A 21947-nucleotide genomic window follows, 5' to 3' on the forward strand; every position below is an offset into this window, starting at 1 on the left:
TGCCTTAAGGTCTTCTTCAGCTTAAGCACCTAGGGTGTGAGCCAGCTGTGATGCCAATTCAGCAAGGAGGTAGGAGTGTTTGCATTGGGTAATTTTTGTGTTCCAGGATAGGGAATACTGGAGGTTATTCATAGGTTTTGACCGTCACCCTCCACATCATGTTTTAGGCCTGAGTTAGCATCGGGAAGCTTAAGCCAGATGATTGTAAAACTGAAAGACTGTTTCACCTGTCCCCTGAGTAACATTTTTAATTTTGGAGAAGTTAATGAGTTAGGGAAAAGCAGCAGGGTTGGCTGCAGCCAGAGTCTTACCCAGGGCCCTGGCCTCTTTGTAATGCTTTTTCTGATCTTTATACACTAGTGTGGCCTTAAGATCCACCTTATTTACCTCATTTTTAGCTTCGACCTTCCCAAGAGAGCATCTATCAATTGGCAAATGTTAGGGATCCCCAGACAGTAGTATTGGAGGGTTACCTTAAAATTGTTGGCAAAGACTATGGGATCTTCCCAAGGGTCGGGAAAGCCCTGCTTGATGGCTGATAGCTCACCTCATTCCCATAGCTTAAAATTATACTGTGTGGTAGTAACAAATTTAATATAGAACTTTACTCTGCCTTCCTTATCTTCCACTGAAGAGGTTTGGGGGTTCTGCTTGTTAACTACCTTAAACAGGAAAGTGTCTCTTGGGTTTAGTTCAGGTACTTGGTCAGTGTGGAACCATCCACATCGAGACTAGGGGTGGCAACAGCAGGTAACATATACAAATGAGGGGGAGGGTTGGCAGTGGAAGGAAGGCAGGTGAGGAGAGCGGGGTAGAGGGTTACAGACACCACACAAGGTGGAGTTGAATGTAGGGGAGAAAGGGCTGAAGTGGCTTCACGAGCCTTAAGGGAGGAGGCTTCTGCGTTGCACTGTTGCTCTGCCATTTCAGCAAACCATCAGTGGAAGCTTTCCCATTCAGCTTTTGACATGTTAGAGGACTTTTGGCCAAGTTGACTTTTAAGGTATACCATTTTGGATTGGCTTCTAAGTTATACCATTTTGGACCAGTCATATGAGCCCCAGGCGGACCAACAGGGTTCAGATTGTCTTTAGTCAATTGGTACCAGCGCTGGCAGTATTTATGATTGTCTGACTGATAATGGGTAGACATGACCCATGGTGGCAAGAGGATATCCTTACTTTATGAAGGAGACCTGTCCACCATAACTGCAGTGTTGGCTGATAGAGAAACGAGGGCTATGACTGAATGAGCGGGAGTCTGAAATGGGAATGGAGAGGAAGAGGAGGGCAAACTCACTGGCTGCCAAGCCAAAACCTCAGGAGAGAAATAGATATCAGTCCTGTGCACAACAGACTTCATGTGCAGCGATACAAGTCCCACTCCTGATCCCATGTCCCATCCAAGTCACGGCACCAAAATTGTGAACCTTGTGTGTTATGTCCAAAAAGAGGAAAGAAACAAAGTGATCTTTACTGGACATTTATTGCCAACAGGCATGCTCAAAGAGCAGCAGTCCTTAGACTGAGCTCGTGGGGCAAGGGTCACAAACAGGCTTATAAAGAGCTGGGTAGCAACCAATCAAGAGCACCCAACTTACCTAGCTGGGTAAGCTAGGGTGAGTTCTCAGAGGGATGGAAAGGCCCTGGACGCATGGAACTAGAATGTTGCAGGCGGCTGAGGTCCGAAACTGGTTAGAAACCAGTTCTGTGATTGGTGGGTGCATCCAAAGCAGGCATGGGGCTTTCTAGTGGTGAAATGCAAGGCATTGTTGGTATGTCAGTCTTTGTTGGTTTCTTCCACCAGGCCTAGGAGAAAAGGGGACTCAAGCAAGATGGTTATTATATTCTTTGAAAGGTCATTTCCACACTCTCAAACTATTTTCTTACAGTTCTAAACTTTATCTCCATTTTCTCATCTCTGTCAATCCCTTCCAAGCCCACCACTCAACTGAAACCTGATTCTAAGGTTACCAATAATATCTTAGTTTAAATTTTTTTATCTTAAAAATAAATTTTATTGAGCTCATTTTTTTTACTTCACCCAAATTTTCCTAGTGTCTCCTCCCCCCTTCTAGAGAGCCATCCATATAACAAGTGATATTTTTCAAGGAAAAATACCAACAAAGCTGATCAGCATATTTAAAAAAGTCTGATGATATGTGCAGTGTACTACACTTGTGGACCTCTCACTTCCACAGACATGTAGGACAGGGATACTTTCTTATATTGTTTGGAGCTATCCTTATTCTTTATAATTTTGCAATATTCGTTTATGATTTATAGTGTTTTTTTGCTTTTACATTGCTGTAGTCATTGTATATATTTTCTTGAATCTGCTTACTTTACTTTCAGTCAATTTACATTTATCCATGCTTTTCAGTGTTCATCATATTGATCATTTCTTATAGCACGGTAGTATTCTATTGTATTCATGTTTCACATTTTGTTTAGCCTTTCCCCAATCAATGAGCATCCACTTTGTTTCTAATTTTTTACATCACAGAAAGTGTTGCTATAAACATTTTGGTGTACGGGGACATTCTTCTTAGTGATGACCTCTTTGGGGTGAAGGCTTCATATGTAATATATATTAATATATGTAATATGTATTGACATATATTAAGATATAATATATCTTGGATACCAAACACTTTTTTGAAAAAAATTGTTACAAATATTTTTTCTACTTTGACTACTTCTCCTATCTTAGATTTATTAATTTTGTTTGTGCAAAAGCTTTTCAGTTTCATGTAACTGATATTAACTGTTTTTATCTTTTATAATTGGCCTTATCCCATGTTTGGTTAAGAGTACACCTTCCCATTCTTTTTAATAGTATGATCATTAATATTAAGGTCAGGTATCCATTTAGAATGTGCTGTGGAATATGGTGTAGGGTGTTCATCTAAGCGTAATTTCTGCCCGACCGCTTTCCAGTTTTTAGCAGTTCTTCTGAAATAGAGAATTCTTTCCTAAATAGCTTATCTTTTCTGGTTCATCAAACACTGGTTTATTTATTCCTTTGTTTCTGATTTTCCTTGTCTAGGCTGTTCCATTGACCTAATTCTTTTTATTCCCCCTGCATATAAACTAATACCAGATGATTTGATGTCTATTGCCTTATAATATAATCTGAGATATGGAAGTGTGCCTTCTTCCTAATCTCCTTTCATTGTTTCCCTTGATAATTCTAGACCTTTGGTTTCTCCAGTTGTATTTTTTTTTACTATATTTTATTGAATTCTGTGAAGTATCCCTTTGATGATTTAATTGACATAGCATTAAAAGGAAGGGAGGTAGTTGATTCATTGAAGATCTCTATTCCAGTCAGTATCGATCAGTTTGATATGATTATAAGTTCTGTATATTTGGTCCTAGAGCTGTGAGCTACAGAAGGTAAGATCACTTGCATAATCATAGGAAGTTAACCAGAGACCCACCACCCTTATTTTTCCTTGTCATGGTCACCAAGCTCAATGTGGCAGAGGCCCCCCAAATTATTTTGGACCATTCTCTCTTGTCCATCTTATGACCACCTAGTCAGTGGAGGTGCCCTATGCTTCACCCAGCTCGTGACCCTCCTGACAGATCATTTTTGCTTATTTTAGTCTATGCATCATATGTCAACCAGTGGAATTATTCTATATCTGATATAGCTGTTCTTGAATGTTCAGCTATCTAACCCTGTAAAAATAGGGCTCTGGAAGGAGAGGGCATCTCAGATCCTGAGGAAGATCTGAGGTTCACTTCATTAGAGGGAACCATAGATCCTTTAATAAAATGCCATTGGCTCAAAGCTTTGCCACAGTCTCTTTTATTGCAAGTTGAATAACTTTAATCTCCACAGAAGGAAATCAACATTTATTAAGCGCCTGTTTTGTGCCAGGCACTGTGCTAAGCACTTCACAAGTATTATCTCTTTATGTTCTTCCAAACATCCTGGTAGGGAGGGGTGGGGTGGGGAAGTAGGTGCTAGTATTATTATTCCCATTTTACATTTGTGGAAACTGAGGCAGATGAAGTTAAGTGACTTGCCCTAGGGTCATCTAGCTGGCAAGTGCTGGATGTGAACTCAGGTTTTCCTGACTCCAGGCCAGTCACTCTATCCACTGCTCCATCTAGCAACTTAAATTTGTCCAAAACTGAGAGATATTAGAATCTCCTGTTACTATTGTATTACTGTCTTTGTCTTCTTGTAATTCAATTAATTTTCCCTTTATGGATTTAGATGGTAAGGCAATTTGGAGCATATAAGTTTTGTAATGATATTGATTTATCTTTTTTTCTTTTTGAGCATTATGTAGTTCATTCTTTTTAGGAAAGAGAGAGAAGAAAAAAGGAAAGGTGGGGCAGGTGGGCCTCCTAGGTGCTACTATGCTAAGTGCTTTACAGATGTCTTTTTATATTGTAAATTTTTGGTTTTGCCTTGTCTGATAGCATCATTGCAACTCTTGCTTTTTTGAATTCACTTGATGACTAGTAAATTTTTTCCAGCCCCTCATTTTTATTCTGTGTATATATATTTGTATTTTGTATATTCATCTTTTCTTTCTAAGCTTCAGATTGTGGGGTTGTAACTTTTTATTCAGCCTCTTGATTTTTTCATTTTATCCAGTCACATTTAAAGTTACAAGTTAAGTTTGCATTTTCCTCCTTTTGTCTTTAATACTTTTTTTTTCCTGAATTTTCTGAATTAGGATCTCTACACCTCTACACCTCCCCCCCCCATCTTTCTATATAAAAACAGTAATTTGTCTCTTCAGTTATTTTAGCCTAATCTACTTTAAGGCACCCAACCTCTTCCCACAGGCTGTATTCTTGTTAACCTAAACTCTATCCCTCCATCCCTTTAGTCATCACTTTCCCTACTTTTGGCATGTTGCTTAATGTAATAATTTTTTTTCTTCCTTTTTTTTAGTTAATTCCTGACCTCTTTTTTCTCTCTCAGATAATAAGTAAAACTCCCTTTTCTTTCCTCATCTTTCATTTTTTTATGTTTATTTCATTTTTCTCATCTTTTTCTAAAAAAGATTTCTTTCACTCATTTTCTTTGTTCTCTTCCTTTTCTGTCAGTTCTAGACTTAATCTTTGATTGACGGTCCTAATACTTGTTCATTTCTTCTTTAGTCCATGTATTTCTCATGGAATTAAAGCTTCCAAAGAAACTATTTTGATTTCCTTCTTCTAATATATCATTGCCTTGTAAGATCTTAGTTCCCTTTCTCTCTTTTTCCTCACTCTTAGAAATACCAGTTCCTGAAGGTGATAGACAGGATGGAAGAATTTCTCCATGGTAGGAATTTTCTCATGTCCTTGATTGTGCATTTCATTACTATCACTTCCCCTTTCCCATGATCTTCCCCCCCCCCATTTGTCACAAAATCTCCTTTCATTTGCCCCCAGGAACCTTGATTCCCCCTTCTCTTGAAACAGGATGATATCCATGGCAGTATAACATTCTCTCAGATATAGTTGTCTCTCTAAGCACTAAAAATCCTTTCAGATTATACCTATACCCTTTCCCATTTTAGAATATATTTCTTCCCAGCCCACCATGGGATTGTTCTTCAGTAGGACTCCCTCCTGCCACCGAATCAGGATTTCCATCTTTCTTTCCCTTGTGCATTCTCTTTGTTCGCCACCTTTGCCATTTTTTCCTAGGCCCTCTTCTTCCAAATAGACTACAAGAGTTATTTTTCCTTCATTGTTAATCATTAACTTGATTAGGACACATCACATGCTGCCCTTTCATTTTCCTCCCCTTTTCTCCTTTTTTTGTGTCCTCTTAGATTAATCCCACAAAAACAAACCCACTAATTCACTTTTAAGTGGGTTGTTGCAAGAATTAGTCCATGATGTTTTAGTCCTATTCCTTCACCATCACTTCTTCTATTTGATTTATATTTTCACCCTTTCCTCTTTCCTTGCATATTTAGAAAAAGAAATCTCTTAATAGCCCCTCCGTTACTCTGCTGTTTGTGGTTGTTACGTCTTTCATGGGTGTCTTTCTAGTCCTTCTGCCTTTTTTTCTGGGATAATTTACTGTATAACTTGTGCCTTCCTTAGTTGCTCTATTTGTTTACCTTTCTCATGTTTCTATTGTTTAGGGTATTTTCAAAACAATTCGCTCATATCTGGTTTTCTGTGGGAATACTTCAAATTCCTCCTTTTTATTAGTTGTATTTTTTTTCCCATTGGTGATTAGGCTCAGATTTTCAAGCTGTTACCTTTAGTTGCATCTTAAGTTCCTTTGTTTTTAGGAGCACGTTATTGAATTCCCTGTTTTGGCTTCTTGTAATGTGAAGTGTATTATTCAAATTTCCTTTTTATTATATGTAAAGCTTTTTTCTTGTTTGCTTGCAAAATTTGTCATTTTTGTCATTGGCATTGTTCAGATTAACCATTATCTAGCTTGTAGTTTGCTAGACAGGGTGTTTTTGTTTTAGTTTTAAGGTAGGGTTTTTTTTTGGTTGGTTTTTGTTTTTGTGGGATTTTTTTTAAGCTATCTGGATTCTTTGGCTCTGTGTTCAGAAATTATGAGCAGTTTTCTTATATTTATTTCTTCCATTATGGTTTTTAGGTTTTTTGATTTGTCATGTTATTATAATCCTTCCTTTGTCTTTACTCATCCTGTCTTTGAGACTGTATATAGTTTGAGATTCTGTTTTCTTTTTAATGTTAACTGTTTTTTGCTTCTCTTCTTCCAGATGGTATTTTACTTTTTTTGTATTTGAATTCCCAAGCCATTACTCTCTTTTTTTTCCCCTTTATTGAGACTTGCCAATTTGGAATAAAATTTCTCTTGTCTCATTCTTTCTTCTATGCAAAGTAAGAATTTTGCTTTTACAGATCCATTTTTTTTCTCAAATGTTGTGGGGAAAAGTTTAGAGTGATGAGTAAGGAATTAACCTTCTCTGTTGTTAGTTAATTTTTCAGGTGGTTACCACCTTTGGATTCTTGGTATCTTAGGGTTGTGGAGAGAGCCAAAATTACCTTATCTCTTGCATGTAAATCCCATTTTGGAGAGATTTGAGAGGTAGTGAAAATCATAGAAAATGTCTAGTCTTCCATATTGTTGGTCATGTGACATAAGTCTCTCAACAACTTCTTCCCTCCCCCCCCCCACTTTTTGGTGAGGTAGTCGGGGTTAAGTGACTTACTTGTCCAGAGTCACATAGCTAGTAAGTGTCAAGTCTCTGAGGCCTTATTTGAACTCAGGTCCTCCTAACTCCAAGGCTTGAGCTCTATCCACTGTGCCACCTAGGTGCCCCTCAACAACTTCTTAATTGCCACATTCATTTGTTTTTTCCTCAGTCTTTGTCTTGACTTTTCTACCATTTGTACTATTGACTTCCTCCTCCTACTGGCTATTCTTGTTTCTGGATTTTCTTAACACTGTTCTTACTTGTTTCTCCTACCTTTCTGACCTCTCTTCAACTTCCTTTGCAGGGTTATCATTCAAGTAGCATCTACTTTGTGTGGATATATTCCAGAGCTCTGTCTTAGGACCACTTCTCTTAGCACATTTTTTCTCCTGGTAAACTTCCCTGGATCTACCTAACCATCTACTTAGTGATGTCCAAAGAACACATCATCAGCCCTTTTCTCTCCTGAATTCCAGTTAGAATGCCCTTCCTAGATGTTTATAGGCATTTTAAACTAAATATGTCCAAAACATGACTGTACATTAAGGGGGGAGAGGAGAAGAGAAAACGTACAAATAGCGTACTTACAAGGGATATGGGTGTGTGTGTGTGTATGTGTTATGTATGTATGAGAGAGAGAGAAGATAAAGGATTTGTACTGGTGGGAGATCTATACTGGTAAAGGGGGTTTCCTTTTCTGGGAATTCCCTATGCCATTAAAATCACTGGTCTTGGGTACCCTAAAAAAATCCCAAGGAAATCTCTGCAGTGACTCTGCAGTGTAGGAGTAAAAAGGTTGATTATGTTTGCTTTTTGTTTATAAGAAAAATTGCCCTGTAAACATGGCCTTGTAATTGTTTAATATTCTCTCCCTTGGCTTTCACAGCTTTTACCTCTATGCATTTGACTCCTAAATCTTTATCTTTTGCTCCAGCCTCCAGCTCCGAGTATCCAACTGCCTTGAGCAGTGGTCTCTTGAGTGGGGCCTATGGAAAACCCCAGAGAAGCTATGGCTTGACCCCCAAAGAGTGTGTGTGCAGTCAGTGGGATAGTGGAAGGTGGGTCATATACTTTCCCCACCCCTCACCCCCAGCCAGTCTTAAACTTGGCTTTATTACTTGACTACCCCTCAAAACACTTCTCTCCATCCTTTACCATAACAGGGGATGTTAAAACATAACACACCAATTACCCTAACCCTTAATTCTCCTGTTCCTCTCTCTCCCCCATTAAGTTATAGTTATGGCTGCCACACACACTCCTCAGCAGCAATCTCTGCACTCTAGGCCTGGCTGGTGAGTAAGTGCCTCCCTCTCTCCCCAATTTCATTTTTCAGTATAATAAACAGACCTAGATGAGTTATGATTATCTTTCTCCCCACGCCCACTCCTTTTCCTTCCAGACTTCCCTGTTTCTATTGAGGGTCCCACCATCTCTTTCTGTCCTTTCACTTAGGTTCATAACCTTGGTGTTAGCCTGGGCTCACCTTCCCTTGCCTCATCTATTCAGCCAGTTGTGAAATCTTCATCTTTTTGCTCTCTACTTATATGGCCCTCATCGCCTTTCAACTTTTTGGCACGTTATGGTACTTATCATAGATTAATCTAAAGCAGAAAAAAAAATCACTTTTCTCCAAGAAAGTGAATGCAAGCTTGGTTGACTATACTTTGACTTTTGACATGCTTTTGCCTCTTTAACGTGGGAATTCTAGGGTTTTTTTTCTTTTTTGTTCTTTTAGTCATCATTTTTTTTGCCTCTGATCTCTCACCTTTCCAATCCATACTCTACCAATTGCCAAAATACTTTTTCAGGTCTACTAAATAAGCTTTAATGGCTCCCTCTTCACACTAGAATTAATTTTTTTTTCATTTTTATGTCATCATTTATAAATTGATATTTTTATAATGTCTGTAGTGTGTTACTACATTGGAGACCAGTGGCTTAGAGGACCTCTTTGCGTGGATGTTTTCCCCTGCACCTCAGCATCTGTGTTTCTTTTTTTTTTTCTTTTCTTTTGGCTATTGGGGTTAAGTGACTTGCCCAGGGTCACACAGCTAATAAGTGGCAAGTGTTTAGTCTGAGGCCGGATTTGAAGTCAGGTCCTCCTGGCTTCAGGGCCGGTGCTCTGTCCACTGTGCTACCTAGCTGCCTCAATGTCTGTGTTTCTGAAGCCAAACACTTATCTTTTTCTTCTTCCTCACTTCACTATTTCTATCAGTGGCATCACCCATTCACTTAGTTTCGCAAATCTGAAACATTAGAATTTTCTTGCTGCCAAATTTAATTTCATTATTCATGGCTCTGCCCATGTCTCTTCTGTCCCAAATGTTTCATTGACTTCATATTGTCTTTTGAGTAAATTCTTTTGTTTGGTATTCAAGGTTCTTGGCAATCTTAGCTTTCCAGCCTAATCTCATACAGTATTTCCTGTTGCATATTCTACAATATAACTAACTAAACTGGCCTACTTTGTTCCCAAAGCTATACTGTAGTTTTCCTACCTCTGCTAATGCTATTTCTTATGCTCAAATAGGAGCAGCTAAGTAGCAAAGTAGATAGAGTGTCAGGCCTGGAATCAGGAAGACTCATCTTCCTGAGTTCAAATGTGACCTCAGAAACTTACTAGTTGTGTGACTCTGGGCAAATCATTTAACCTTTTTGCCTCAGTTTCTTCATCGGTAAAATGAACTGGAAGAAGGAAATGGCAAACCACTCCAGTACCTTTGCCAAGGAAACCCCAAAAGGGGTCACAATTGTATTTAATCTAAGAAGTTGAAATTCAGTGAGCTAAATAAAAACCCTTACAGTTAGATTTTTAAAAATTATCTTCATAAGCATAAGATGAGGAAGGAATAGATAGACAATGATATTTCTGGAAAAGATCTGAGTTTTAGTGGATTCCAAATGCAGTATAAGTTAGCAGTGTGATATGGCTGCTAAAACAGCTAATGTGATCTTCTCCTGCATTTAGAGGAGTATAGTGAATGGATTAAGGATTTCCAGGGGCACAGCCAAGATGGCAGAGTAGAAAAAGCAGTCAGCAGAGCTCTCCCAACATTCCTCTCCAGACAACTTATAACTTTAAATTGGACTCTCTACTGGTAGAGGCAACAAAAGGTCAGAGTGAGATATTCTTTCAGCCCAAGAAAACGTAGAAGGTTGGAAGGACAGATCTGTGACACAGGGGTGGAGACTGGCTTGGAGCCCCCTAAAACACCAGTGGTAGGACGTAGTGGTGGTCACAGAAGCATCATCTTCGGTAGTTCTCAAGTCAGAGATGGTAAAAGGACTTGGCAACAGGTCAGAAAGAAATTACAGGGGGATCTCTGTGCTAGCACTGGATGTAGGACCAAATACTGTTTGGCAGTTCCATTGTCTATACCCACTTCTGGGTCATAGGTCAAAGGTGGAGAGGAAACTTTTGGTCAAGAGGGAGCAGAAGTGCTGAGGGGCACTGTCACTTCTGATCTTAAAGGATCAGGGCTCTGAAGAACAGTATCATTTCTAAGAGCAGAGGGCCCTGAGGAGCAGTATGGATTAGAATCCCAAGGGGTCAAGGGCCCTATCTGGGTAAGGATCACAGTGAAGACCAAGAGAACAGTGACCACAACTCTCCTGAGATTATACCACCTTAGAAACACCAAAAACTTCCAAACCCCTAGAACTAGCTCTGAAAAATAGTACAAAAAAGCCTGAAGCGAGAGACTCCCCCCCACCCCAACCCTCCCTGGCTGCTCTCACCTTCCACATACACTGAAACAGAGCCCAAAGTTAACATAAAATTCAAAATCAAGAAATAGGGCGGAAAAATGAGCAAGCAATGAAAAAAGAACCTGATCATAACAAGCTGCTGTGGTGACAGGGAAGATCAAGACATAAACTCAGGAGAGGCTGGTGAGGTCAAAAGAGCTGCAAGCAGAGCTTCAAGGGAAAAAAAAAAGTGAATGGGACTCAAGACCAACAAGAATTCCTAGAAGAGCTAAAAAATGATTTTCAAAATCAAATAAGAATGGTAGAGGAAAAATTAGGCAAAGAAATGAAAGCAAAGAGAGAAAATTATGAAAAAAATAATTAATAGCTTGATAAAAGAGGCATAGAACAATACTGAAGAAAATATCTTAAAAAACAGAATTGCTTAAATGGAAAAAAAAAGGTACAAAAATTAACTGATGAAAATAACTCCGTAAAAAGCAGAATTGGCCAAATGGAAAAAAAGGTACAAAAGCTCATTGAAGAAAATATTTCCTTAAAAATTAAAATTGGGCAAGTGGAAGCTAATGACTCCATGAGACTTCAGGAAATAAAATGAAATCAAATGAATGAAAAAAATGAAAGAAAATGTTAACTTGAAAAAACAACTGACCTGGAAAATAGATCCAGGAGAGATAATTTGAGAATTGGATTACCTGAAAGCTATGATTTAAAAAAAAGAAAAAAGACATCACATTTAAAGAAATTATCGAGGAAAACTGCCCTGATATCCTAGAGTCAGAGGGTAAAATAGACATTGAAAAAATCCACCAATCACCACCTGAAGGAGATCACAAAATAAAAATTCCCAGGAATATTTTAGCGAAATTCTACAGCCCATAGGTGAAAGAGAAAATACATCAAGTAGCCAAAAAGAAACCATTCAAATACCGTGAAGTCACAGTTGGGAATCACACAAGATTTAGCATCTACCACATTAAAGTAGCAGAGGGCTTAAAATGTGGTATTCCTGAAGGCAAAAGCACTGAGATTAATCAAGAATAACCTCCCTAGCTAAACAGTAAAATCCTTCAGGGGGAAAATGAATAGTTAATGAAATAGAGGACTTTCAGGCATTCCTGATGAAAAGACCAGAATTGAATAGAAAATTTGACTTTCAGATAGTAGACTCAAGAGAAACATAAGGTAAATATGAAAGAGAAATCATAACGGATTCAGTAAGGTTAAACTTTTTAACCTTCTCATGGGTGAAAATGATACATATATCTTCTAAGAACTTTATCATTATTAGAACAGTTAGAAGGATTCTACATAGAAGGTGTAGGAATGAGTTGATTACGTTGGAATGTTGGTAAAAAAAAATGGATAGGTGAGAAAGTAGGATGCCTTAGGAGAAGGAGAAAGGGAGAGGAAGAAGGGGAAAAATTATCTCACTTAAAAGAGGTGTGCAAGGGAGAGCTTTCACAGTGGAAGGGGAAATGAGGCAAGGGAGCAGCAATGCTTCAACCTCACATCTAAATTGATTCAGAGAGAAAACTCTCTGTATACACACACACACACACACACACACACACACACACACACACACACACATACTTATATACGTATACATTTATATATGCATATTTAAATATAAAGAGTAAAAACTATATATGTGTATACACACACACACACTTATATACGTATACATTTATATATGCATATTTAAATATAAAGAGTAAAAACTATATGTGTGTATACACACACACACACACACACACACACACATGTACATGACGTATCAACACATATACATAGACACACATCTTGTTAATAGTTTTAGTCGTCCAACACTTTCTGACCCCATTTGGGGTTTTCTTGGCAAAGATACTAGAGTGGTTTGCGATTTACTTCTCTAGCTCATTTTACAGATGAGGAACTGAGGTAAACAGGGTTAAATGACATGCCTAGGGTGTTTGAGGTGTCTGAGGCCAGATTTTAACTCAGGAAAATCAATCTTCCTTATTCTTAGCCTGGTTCCCTATCCTCTGTGTCTCCTTGCTGCCCATAGTGTTAGGCAGGAACATATACGGATATACAAACTCAATTGGTAATAGAAATCTATCTTACCCAACAGAGAAGAAGGATGGGAAGAGGATAAGAGAGGGGGCTTGTGATAAAAGGGATGAGAAATAAAAGAAGGCAGAGGAAGGTCAGAAGAGAAACAGGATTAAAAAAAGAGAAAGAAGGATAAACAAACAAAAATAGGATGGGGGGAAATGTAATTAGTAATCATAACTGTTAATGTGAATGAGATGAATTCACCCATAAAACAGAATCGAATAGCAGATTGGATTAGAAAGCCAAATCCAACAATTGTTTACAAGAACGACACTGGAAAGTGAGGGAATCTCAATTTCCCCTCTCAGAGCTCTATAAATCTAACCATAAAATGAAAGGAAGTCAAGGAGATGAATAGAACCTTTAGTAAAGTTAGATATGATAGACCTCTAGAGAAAATTGGATGAGAACAGAAAGGAGGATACCTTCTTCTTAACTGTACATGGCACCTACAGAAAAATTGATCATGTATTACGGCATAAAAACCTTCCCACCAAAAGCAAAAAAACACAAATGTTAAATATACCATTTTAAAGACCATAATGCAGTAAAAAATTACACTTAATAAAGGGTAGTAAAAGCATAGATTAAAAGTTAATTGGACATTAAACAATCTGATTCTAAAGAATTAGTGGGGCAAAGAAGAAATCATAGAACAATTTCATTAAAGAGAATAAAAATGAGACAACTTCCAAAATCTGTGGGATGCAGCCAAAGCAATACTTATGGGAAATTTTATGTCTCTAAATGCCTATATCAATAAAAGAGAGAAAGAACAGATCGATTAATTGAGCATGCAACTTAAAAAAAACAGTAGAAAAAAAGAACATTCAAAATTCCCAATTAAACACCAAAATGGAATCATAAAAATCCAAGGATAGAAGTAAAATTGAAAGTATTTTACAAAAACCCATTTAAATAATAACTAGGTGCTAGTTTTTTTTAAATAAATAAACCATTGATTAATTGTATTTTTAAAAAAAATTATTAGTATCAAAAATGAACAGGGCATATCAACCACCAGTGAAGATGAAATTAAAGGAATTATTAGTTGTTTTGCCCAATTATTTGCCAGCCAAACTAACAATCTAAGTGAAATGGATGAATATTACAAAAATATAAACTGCCCACATTAACAGAAGATGGAATACAATACTTAAATAACCCTATTTTAGAAAAAGGCACTGAACAAACCATCAGTGAGCTCCCTAAGAAAAAAATCTCCAGCACCAGATTTACAAGTGAATTCTAGCAAACATTTAAGAAATAATCCCAATTCTATGTAAGCTATTTGAAGGAATAGTTAAAGAAGGAGTCCTACCAAAATTGCTTTTATGACACAAATATGGTTTTGATACTTAAACCAAGGAGAGCCAAAACAGAAGGAAAACTATAGACCAATATACTTAATGAGCATTAATGCAAAAGTTTTAAATAAAATGTTGGTGAGGTGATTACACCGTTATGTCACAAAGGGCATACACCTTGACCGGGTAGGCTTATGTACTGGGAATGCAGAGCTAGTTCAGTATTAGGAAAGCTATCAGCATAATTCATTATTAATAATGAAAACAACAAAAATCTGATTATATCAATAGGTGCAGAAAGAGCCTTTGACAAAATACAATATTCATTCCTATTAAAAACACTAGAAAGCATAGGAATCAGTGGAGCCTTTCTTAAAATAAAAAATATTATCTATCTTAAACTAAGAGCAAGCATTATTTGTGGTGATAAACTTGAAGCCTTCCCATTGAGATCATGAGTGAAGCAAGGATGTCAGTTATCACCACTCTCATTCAGTATTGTACTAAAAATGCTAGCCATAGCAATAAGACAAGAAAAAGAAGTTGAAGGAATTTTAAAAAAACAGGTAATGAGAAAACAAGTAACTCTTTGTATGTAATATGATGGTATACTTAAAGTACTTTAGAGAATCAACAAAAACTAGTTTAAACATTTAACTTCAGCAAAGTTGCAGGATATAAAATAAACCCACATAAATCATCAGCATTTCTATATACTCCTTTTAAAAAAAACATATGGAAGAAATAGAGAAATTCTATTTTTAAAAAATGGAGACAATGTAAAATAATTGGGAATCTACCTGCCAAGTCACACCCAGGGATTATATGAACACAATCACACAACACTTTTCACACAAATAAAGATAGATCTAAAGAATTAGAGGAATATTAATTGCTCCAGCCAATATAATAAAAATGACAATTCTACCCATGTTAATTAATTTGTTTATTGACATGCCAAACTACCAAAGAATTATTTTATAGAACCAGAAAAAAATAGAAACAGAATTCATCTGGAACTACCAAATGTCAGGAATATGGACATCAGTGAAAAAAAAATGTTAAGGAAAGTGGCCTAGCAGTTATAGATTTCAACCTATATTACAAAGTGATAATCATCAAGAACAGTGTGGTGCTGGCAAAGAAATAGAGTGGTGGATCAGAGGAGTAGAATAGACACAAAATACGTAGTAAATGACCATAGTAATCTAGTGTTTGATAAACCCAAAGATCCAAGCTTTTGAGGTAAGAACTCATCATTTGACAAAAATTGCTAGGAAGACTGGAAAGCAGTTTGGCAGAAACTAGGTATTGACCAGCATCTCACACTGTGCTCCAAGATGAGGTCAAAATGGATACTTGATTTAGACATAAAGGGTGATGTTGTAAATAAATTAAGTGACCATGGAAAAATATACCTGTCAAATATATGGATAAGGAAAGAATTTATGACTAAAGAAGAGAGAGCATTGAGAGCATTATGAGATGTAAAATGGATAATTTTGTTTACATGAAATTAAAAAGCTTTTGCCAGAATTAGAAGAAAAATATGAAACCGCAGGGAAATTTTACAGTAAGTTTCTCTGATAAAGGCCTCATTTCTTAAATATATGAAGAGCCGAACACAATTTATAAAAATCTAGGGGATGCCCATTAATGGGGGAACAGCTGAATAAGTTGTGATTTATCATTGTGATGGAATACTATTGCAGCATAAGAAATGACAAGCATGATGATTTCAGAAAAACCTGGGAGGACTTACGTTAACTGTTACAAAGTGAGCAGAACCAGGAATACATTGTACACAGTAAAAAGGCACTATTGTACGATGATTAGCTGTGAAAGACTTTGCTACTCTGATCAAGACAGTGCTCTAAGACAGTTCCAAAGGACCCATGATGAAAAGTGCTGTCCATCTCTAGAGAGAGAACTGATGAACTCTGAATGCAGACTGAAGTATACTTTTTAAAAACTTTATTATTATTGTTTTAATTTTCTGTTTATCTTTTGTAACATGACTTATATGGAAATATGTTTTGCACGACTGCACATGTATAACCTATATCAAATTGGTTACATTCTCAAGGAGGGAGGAAAAATGGGGGCAAAGAAGTTTGAAACTTAAAAATTTTAAAGTTCAGTGTTAAAAAAGTTTTTATGTGTGACTAGGAAACGTTTAATGAAATAAATAAAAATATTTTTAAAAAATAATAGGCACCGATTGCTTGAGCAAGATGGTGGAGTAAAAGCAGTGACTTGCTTGAGCTCTCCCCCAAACCCCTCCAAATACCTATAAAAAATGGCTCTAAACAAATTCTAAAGCAGCAGAACCCACAAAAAGACAGAGTGAAACAAATTTCCAGCCCAAGACAACCTGGATGGCTGATTGGAAAGGTATATCGCGCACGGCTGGTAGAGGAGCACAGTTTGGCGTGAGTGCGCAGGCTGCAGCGATCCTGGAGCAGCCCTCAGAGGACTGAATCCCTGGCAGCTGTGATGGTTTCCAGACTTCTCAACCCATGAATGCCAAAATAACTTAGAAGGTCAGTGGGAAAAGTCTGTGTCTGCGGTGAGAGAGAGAGAAGTGCGGTGGTCTCAGCTCTAGTCCCCGAGCCTGGCCCAGTGGTGGCGGCTGCCTCCTGAGCTTCCAGCCCACAGACTGAGGGAAATCCAGTGGCTGATCAGAGGGGGATTGCAGGGATCTCTTTGCTGGTGCAGGATTCTCTTGCTGTGCCCCATGCTTGGATCTGGGTCACAGTTCTGGGTGACAGTCCTTGGGCAAGGAAGAGTGCTGGCGTGGTGGAGCTTGTAGTGGTGTTGGAGAGCAAATCCTGCTCACAGTTCCAAGACAGAAAAGAGTGCTTGTGGTCACTCATAGACCAGAGCACAGGCCAGAAAAAAAAGGAGTAAACACCTCACCCTTGAAAGAACTGAAAATTTTCAGGTCCCTAGAAGTATCTCTGAAAACAGCTGCACAAAGCCCCCAAAGCTTGAGGCAGTACGTTCTTCACACTGGAAGCAGACACCTACCTTAACAAAGAGTTTATAACTCAAGTAATTGGCTGAGATCATGAGCAAGCAGCGCAAAAAGAATCAGACCATAGAATCTTTTTTTGGTAACAAAGAAGATCAAAATATACAACCAGAAGAAGACAACAAAGTCAAAGCTCCTACATCCAGAGCCTCCAAGAAAAATATGAATTGGTCCCAGGCCATGGAAGAGCTCAAAAGGGATTTTGAGAAGCAGGTAAGAGATGTAGAGGAAAAACTGAGAGTGATGCAAGAAAATCATGAAAAACAAGTCAACAGCTTGCTAAAGGAGACCCCCCAAAAAAATACTGAAGAAAATAACACCTTAAATACTAGCCTAACCCAATGGCAAAAGAGGTCCAAAAAGCCAATGAGGAGAACAATGCCCTAAAAAGAAAAATTGGCCAAATGGAAAAGAAGGTCCAAAAGCTTACTGAACAAAATATTTCCTTAAAAATTAGAATGGAGCAATTGGAAGATAGTGACTTTATGAGAAATCAAGACACTGTAAAACAAATACAAAAGAATGAAAAATTAGAAAACAATGTGAAATGTCTCACTGGAAAAACAACTGACCTGGAAGATAGATCCAGAAGACAGTATTTAAAAATTATTGGACTATCTGAAAGCCATGATCAAAAAAAAAAAAGAGCCTATACATCATCTTTCAAGAAATTATCAAGGAAAAATGCCCTGATATTTTAGAACGAGAGGGCAAAATACAAATGGAAAGAATCCACCAATCTCCTCCTGAAAGAGATTCCCGACGGAAAACTCCTAGGAATATTGTAGCCAAATTTCAAAGTTCCCAGGTCAAGGAGAAAATATTACAAGCTGTCAGAAAGAAACAATTCAAGTACTGTGGAAACACAATCAGGATAACACAAGATTTAGCAGCTTCTATATTAAGGGACCACAGGGCTTGGAATATAATATTCTGGAGGGCAAAGGAGATAGGATTACAATCAAGAATCACCTACCCAGCAAAACTGAACATAATCCTTCTGGAGGAAAAAGAAATTGACATTCAGTGAAGTAGAGGACTTTCAACCATTCTTGATGAAGAGACCGGAGCTGAACAGAAAATTTGACTTTCTGATACAGGACTCAAGAGAAACGTGAAGAGGTAAACAGGAAAGAGAAATCATAAGAGATTTATTAAGGTTGAACTGTTTACATTCCTGCATGGAAAGATGATATTTGTAACTCATGAGTTCTTTGTCAGTATTAGAGAAGTTGGAGGGGGGAAAATATATGTATGTGTATGTATATATATAGATAGATAGATAGATAGATAGATAAATAGAGGGCACAGGGTGAATTGAAGATGAAGGGGTGATATCTGGAGAATAAAATTAAGGGGTGAGAGAGGATTATACTGGGAAAACAAAGGGAGAGGTAGAATGGGGTAAATTATCTCACATAAAACAGACAAGCAAAGGCTTTTACAGTGGAGGGGAAATAGTAGGGTGTGGGGGGAAGGTGAGAGGGAATGAGTGAATCTTATTCTCACTGGGTTTGGCTTAAGGAGAGAATAACATACCCACTCAATTGGGTATGGAAATCTATCTTGCCCTACAGAAAATGGGGGCGGGGGACAATAGAGCAGGAAGATGATAGAAGAGAGGGCAGATTGGGGGAGGGGGTAATCAGAAGCAAACACTTCTTGAGAGGGACAGGGTCAAAAGAGAATAAAGTAAATGGGGGTCAGGATAGGATGTTGGGAAATATACTTAGTTTTTCACAACATGACTATTGTGGAAGTGTTTTGCATGATTACACATGTATAACCTGTATCGAGCTACTTGGCTTCTCAATGAGGGTGGGTGGGGAGGGAGGAAGGGAGAAAATTTGGAACCCAAAATTTTAATAATAAAAGATAAAAAAAGAATTTTGTTTTTACATGCAACTGGGAAATAAGATGTGCAGGAAATAAGGTATAGAAATCTATCCTGCCCTACAGGGAAATTGAAGCAGAAAGGGATAAGAGTAGGGGGGTAGAGATAGAAGGGAGGGCAGATTAGGGGTATTCAGAATGCATGCCATTTTGGGGTGGGGGGAGGGACAAGATGGGGAAAAAATTTGGAACTCAAGATCTTGTGGAAGTGAATGTTGAAAACGAAAAGTAAATAAATTAATTTTTGAAAAAATGATAAAAAATAATAGGTGTCCAAATAGAATACAGCATAGTATTCCAAGGTAGCTAAGTGGCTCAGTGGTTAAAATAGTCACCTCAGACACTTTCTTTAATTGTGTAACCTTGGGCAAGTCAGTTACCCTCTATTTGCCTCAGTTTCCTTAATTGTAAAATGAGGATGATAATAGTACCTACCTCTCAGGGTTGTTGTGAGGATCAAATGAGTTAATATTGGTAAAGTACTTACTAGTACAGTACCTTGAACTTATTAGGCACTATATATTCCCTTCCTTCCTCTTGATCATAAAATATATTCGCTAATTATATAAGTTTTAATCTAAATTTTCTCTCAGGATTTCTAGTTTTAGAAGTACACTGAAGAATATGATTTATTCTATTGCTTCTTTCCCAGTTTTTTCTCCTCATATAGGTTTTACATTGCCTTTTCTATTTTTCATCTGTTTCTCCCAGTTACCCTTCCCCTCCTTCTACTTGTTTTTATATTTTAAATATTCCTCTTAGTGCAATTTATATAGTATGCACTACATTTCAGTTGAAAAATATAACTTTTCAGGCTGATGTTTGAGATGATTCTGGTATTTTAATGTACTTATTTGTCTATTTTAAGGATGTATACACAAATTATTTTTTGTTTTTCAGAATTGGAGGACAATCCAGTATATTAATGTTTTACCAATAATGGCAGAGCATCCACCGCTCTTGGACACAACTCAGATTTTAAGTAGTGATATTCCTCTTCTACCTGCACCTATTGTAAGTGGGGATGGTGCACAACAGGTAAGGAAATCTAGTCCTTTCTTCCTTTTGACTGCTTATTCATTAGTCTTATAGGAGCTATGATATATCTTCAAGATAATATATTTGTGGTGTTAATTCAACCTTTAAGTTCCAAATCAAAATGCCTCTTGAAGAGAGTAAACCAGTATATGAGATAAGACTATATAACGTACTGCATGTGTGGTGGAAGAACATGTCTCTCTTATTACAGCCGTACCTTCTACCTATATTTAATTTTTTTTGTTGTGCTAGAGCTTTGTTGATATTAAAATTTATCTGAAAATTTATCTGGATACACTTTGGATCATGAGTACATTAGTAGCCAAATGGTTTAGAAGAATAGCGCTTCTTACATTTTGTGGCTTCATTATGTAATAATGTGACCAATTCATTCTTCAGTATACTCATAAATTTAACAGAATTTGCTCTGATGAGAATTTATGGTAGTGGAAAGTAGGTAATTTTCCAGTATGGCACCTTTTACTTAAGTATTAACTGTTTTTCAATTTTTTTTGTATATAAATATCATTAACACGTTTATGTAAGTGATATCTTTAAATTTTGTGCTGAGCTATATATATATAAAGGGTTTGATTCAAGCATATGTAACCAGTATCTCACAGGGAAACAAATAACTAGGTATACGGTTTACATGCAAATTAAAAGCATTCAAACCATGATGGTTGATATTTTCAGCTTGTCTTTTCAGTTTGGAGGAGAAATAGAATTATTAAATTATAAGGATCTCAGGATTGTCTAAGCTTCTCTCCTACTTAATTGTGTAACTAACGCAAAAAATTCTCAAGCTAGCATTCTTAAAGACATCTGGAAAAGAAAAGTCACACTTTCTTTTGTAATTTATTGCTATGCTTGTCATGTACAGTCAGAAAATTCTTCTATATATCTTGCCCTGGTAATTTAAATACATTTCTAATTTTGTTCTTTGTAGATGGATCCTGGTCTTCACAGAGCCCCTCTTTTATAATTGCCAGTTGTTGTGGATAGCAAAAATCTCTTCACTTTTAAAAAATATTGTGGTCATTACTTTTGTTATGATTGTCAGCATTTGTCAGTTTATTCAAGAAGTGTGTGTGTCGGAGATACAAAGACAAAAATGAAAGTATCATAGCCCTCAAGGAATTTAAATTTTTTTCAGGGGTTAATAGTACATATTCATTAATAAATACAAAATATATACAACATGATTTATAGGGTCAAGGCCTTGCGCTAGGTTGTATGGTTAGATTACTCTCAGTAGCCTCATAGTTGGAATCTTTAGTATCTTCCTCTTTTAATCTATATAAGAGGTAGCATGGTATAATGGAAAAAGTGGGGCCTTGGACTCTTAAAAACTTGAGTTCAAATTCTACCTCTGCAAATTCTTTTTTTTAAATAAACAATTTTAAAACTTTTTTTCTTTTAATATTGAGTTCCAAATTCTGTTCCTCCTCTCCTGTCTTCCCTCCCCTGTGCCCTTCACCAGAGATGGCAAGCAATCTGATATAGATTACATATGTGCAATCATGTAAAACATATTTCTGTATTAGTCATTTTGTGGAAGAAAACTTAAACCAAAAGGAAAGAAAGAAAAAGAGAGAGAAATAATATGCTTTGGTCTGTATTCAGACACCATCAATTCTTTCTCTGGAGGCAGATAGCATTTTTCATCATGAATCCTTTGGGATTGTTTTGCATCATTGTATTCCTGAGAATAACT

At 37.1% G+C, this 21947-nt stretch overlaps 1 protein-coding gene across 1 annotated transcript in view; it reads left to right on the top strand.

Moving 5' to 3' along the window:
- Positions 1-21947, top strand: part of FNDC3A (fibronectin type III domain containing 3A) — a 212585-nt gene that overhangs the window by 29396 nt on the left and 161242 nt on the right. Inside the window, 1 exon segment of the mRNA XM_020993811.2 lies at positions 20093-20230. Within this exon segment, the coding sequence (XP_020849470.1) occupies positions 20132-20230 (99 nt within the window). The 5' untranslated portion in view covers positions 20093-20131.

Source organism: Phascolarctos cinereus, unplaced genomic scaffold, assembly GCF_003287225.1.
Source record: "Phascolarctos cinereus isolate Bilbo 61053 unplaced genomic scaffold, phaCin_HiC Scaffold_726;HRSCAF=1367, whole genome shotgun sequence".
Lineage (NCBI taxonomy): Eukaryota > Metazoa > Chordata > Mammalia > Diprotodontia > Phascolarctidae > Phascolarctos > Phascolarctos cinereus.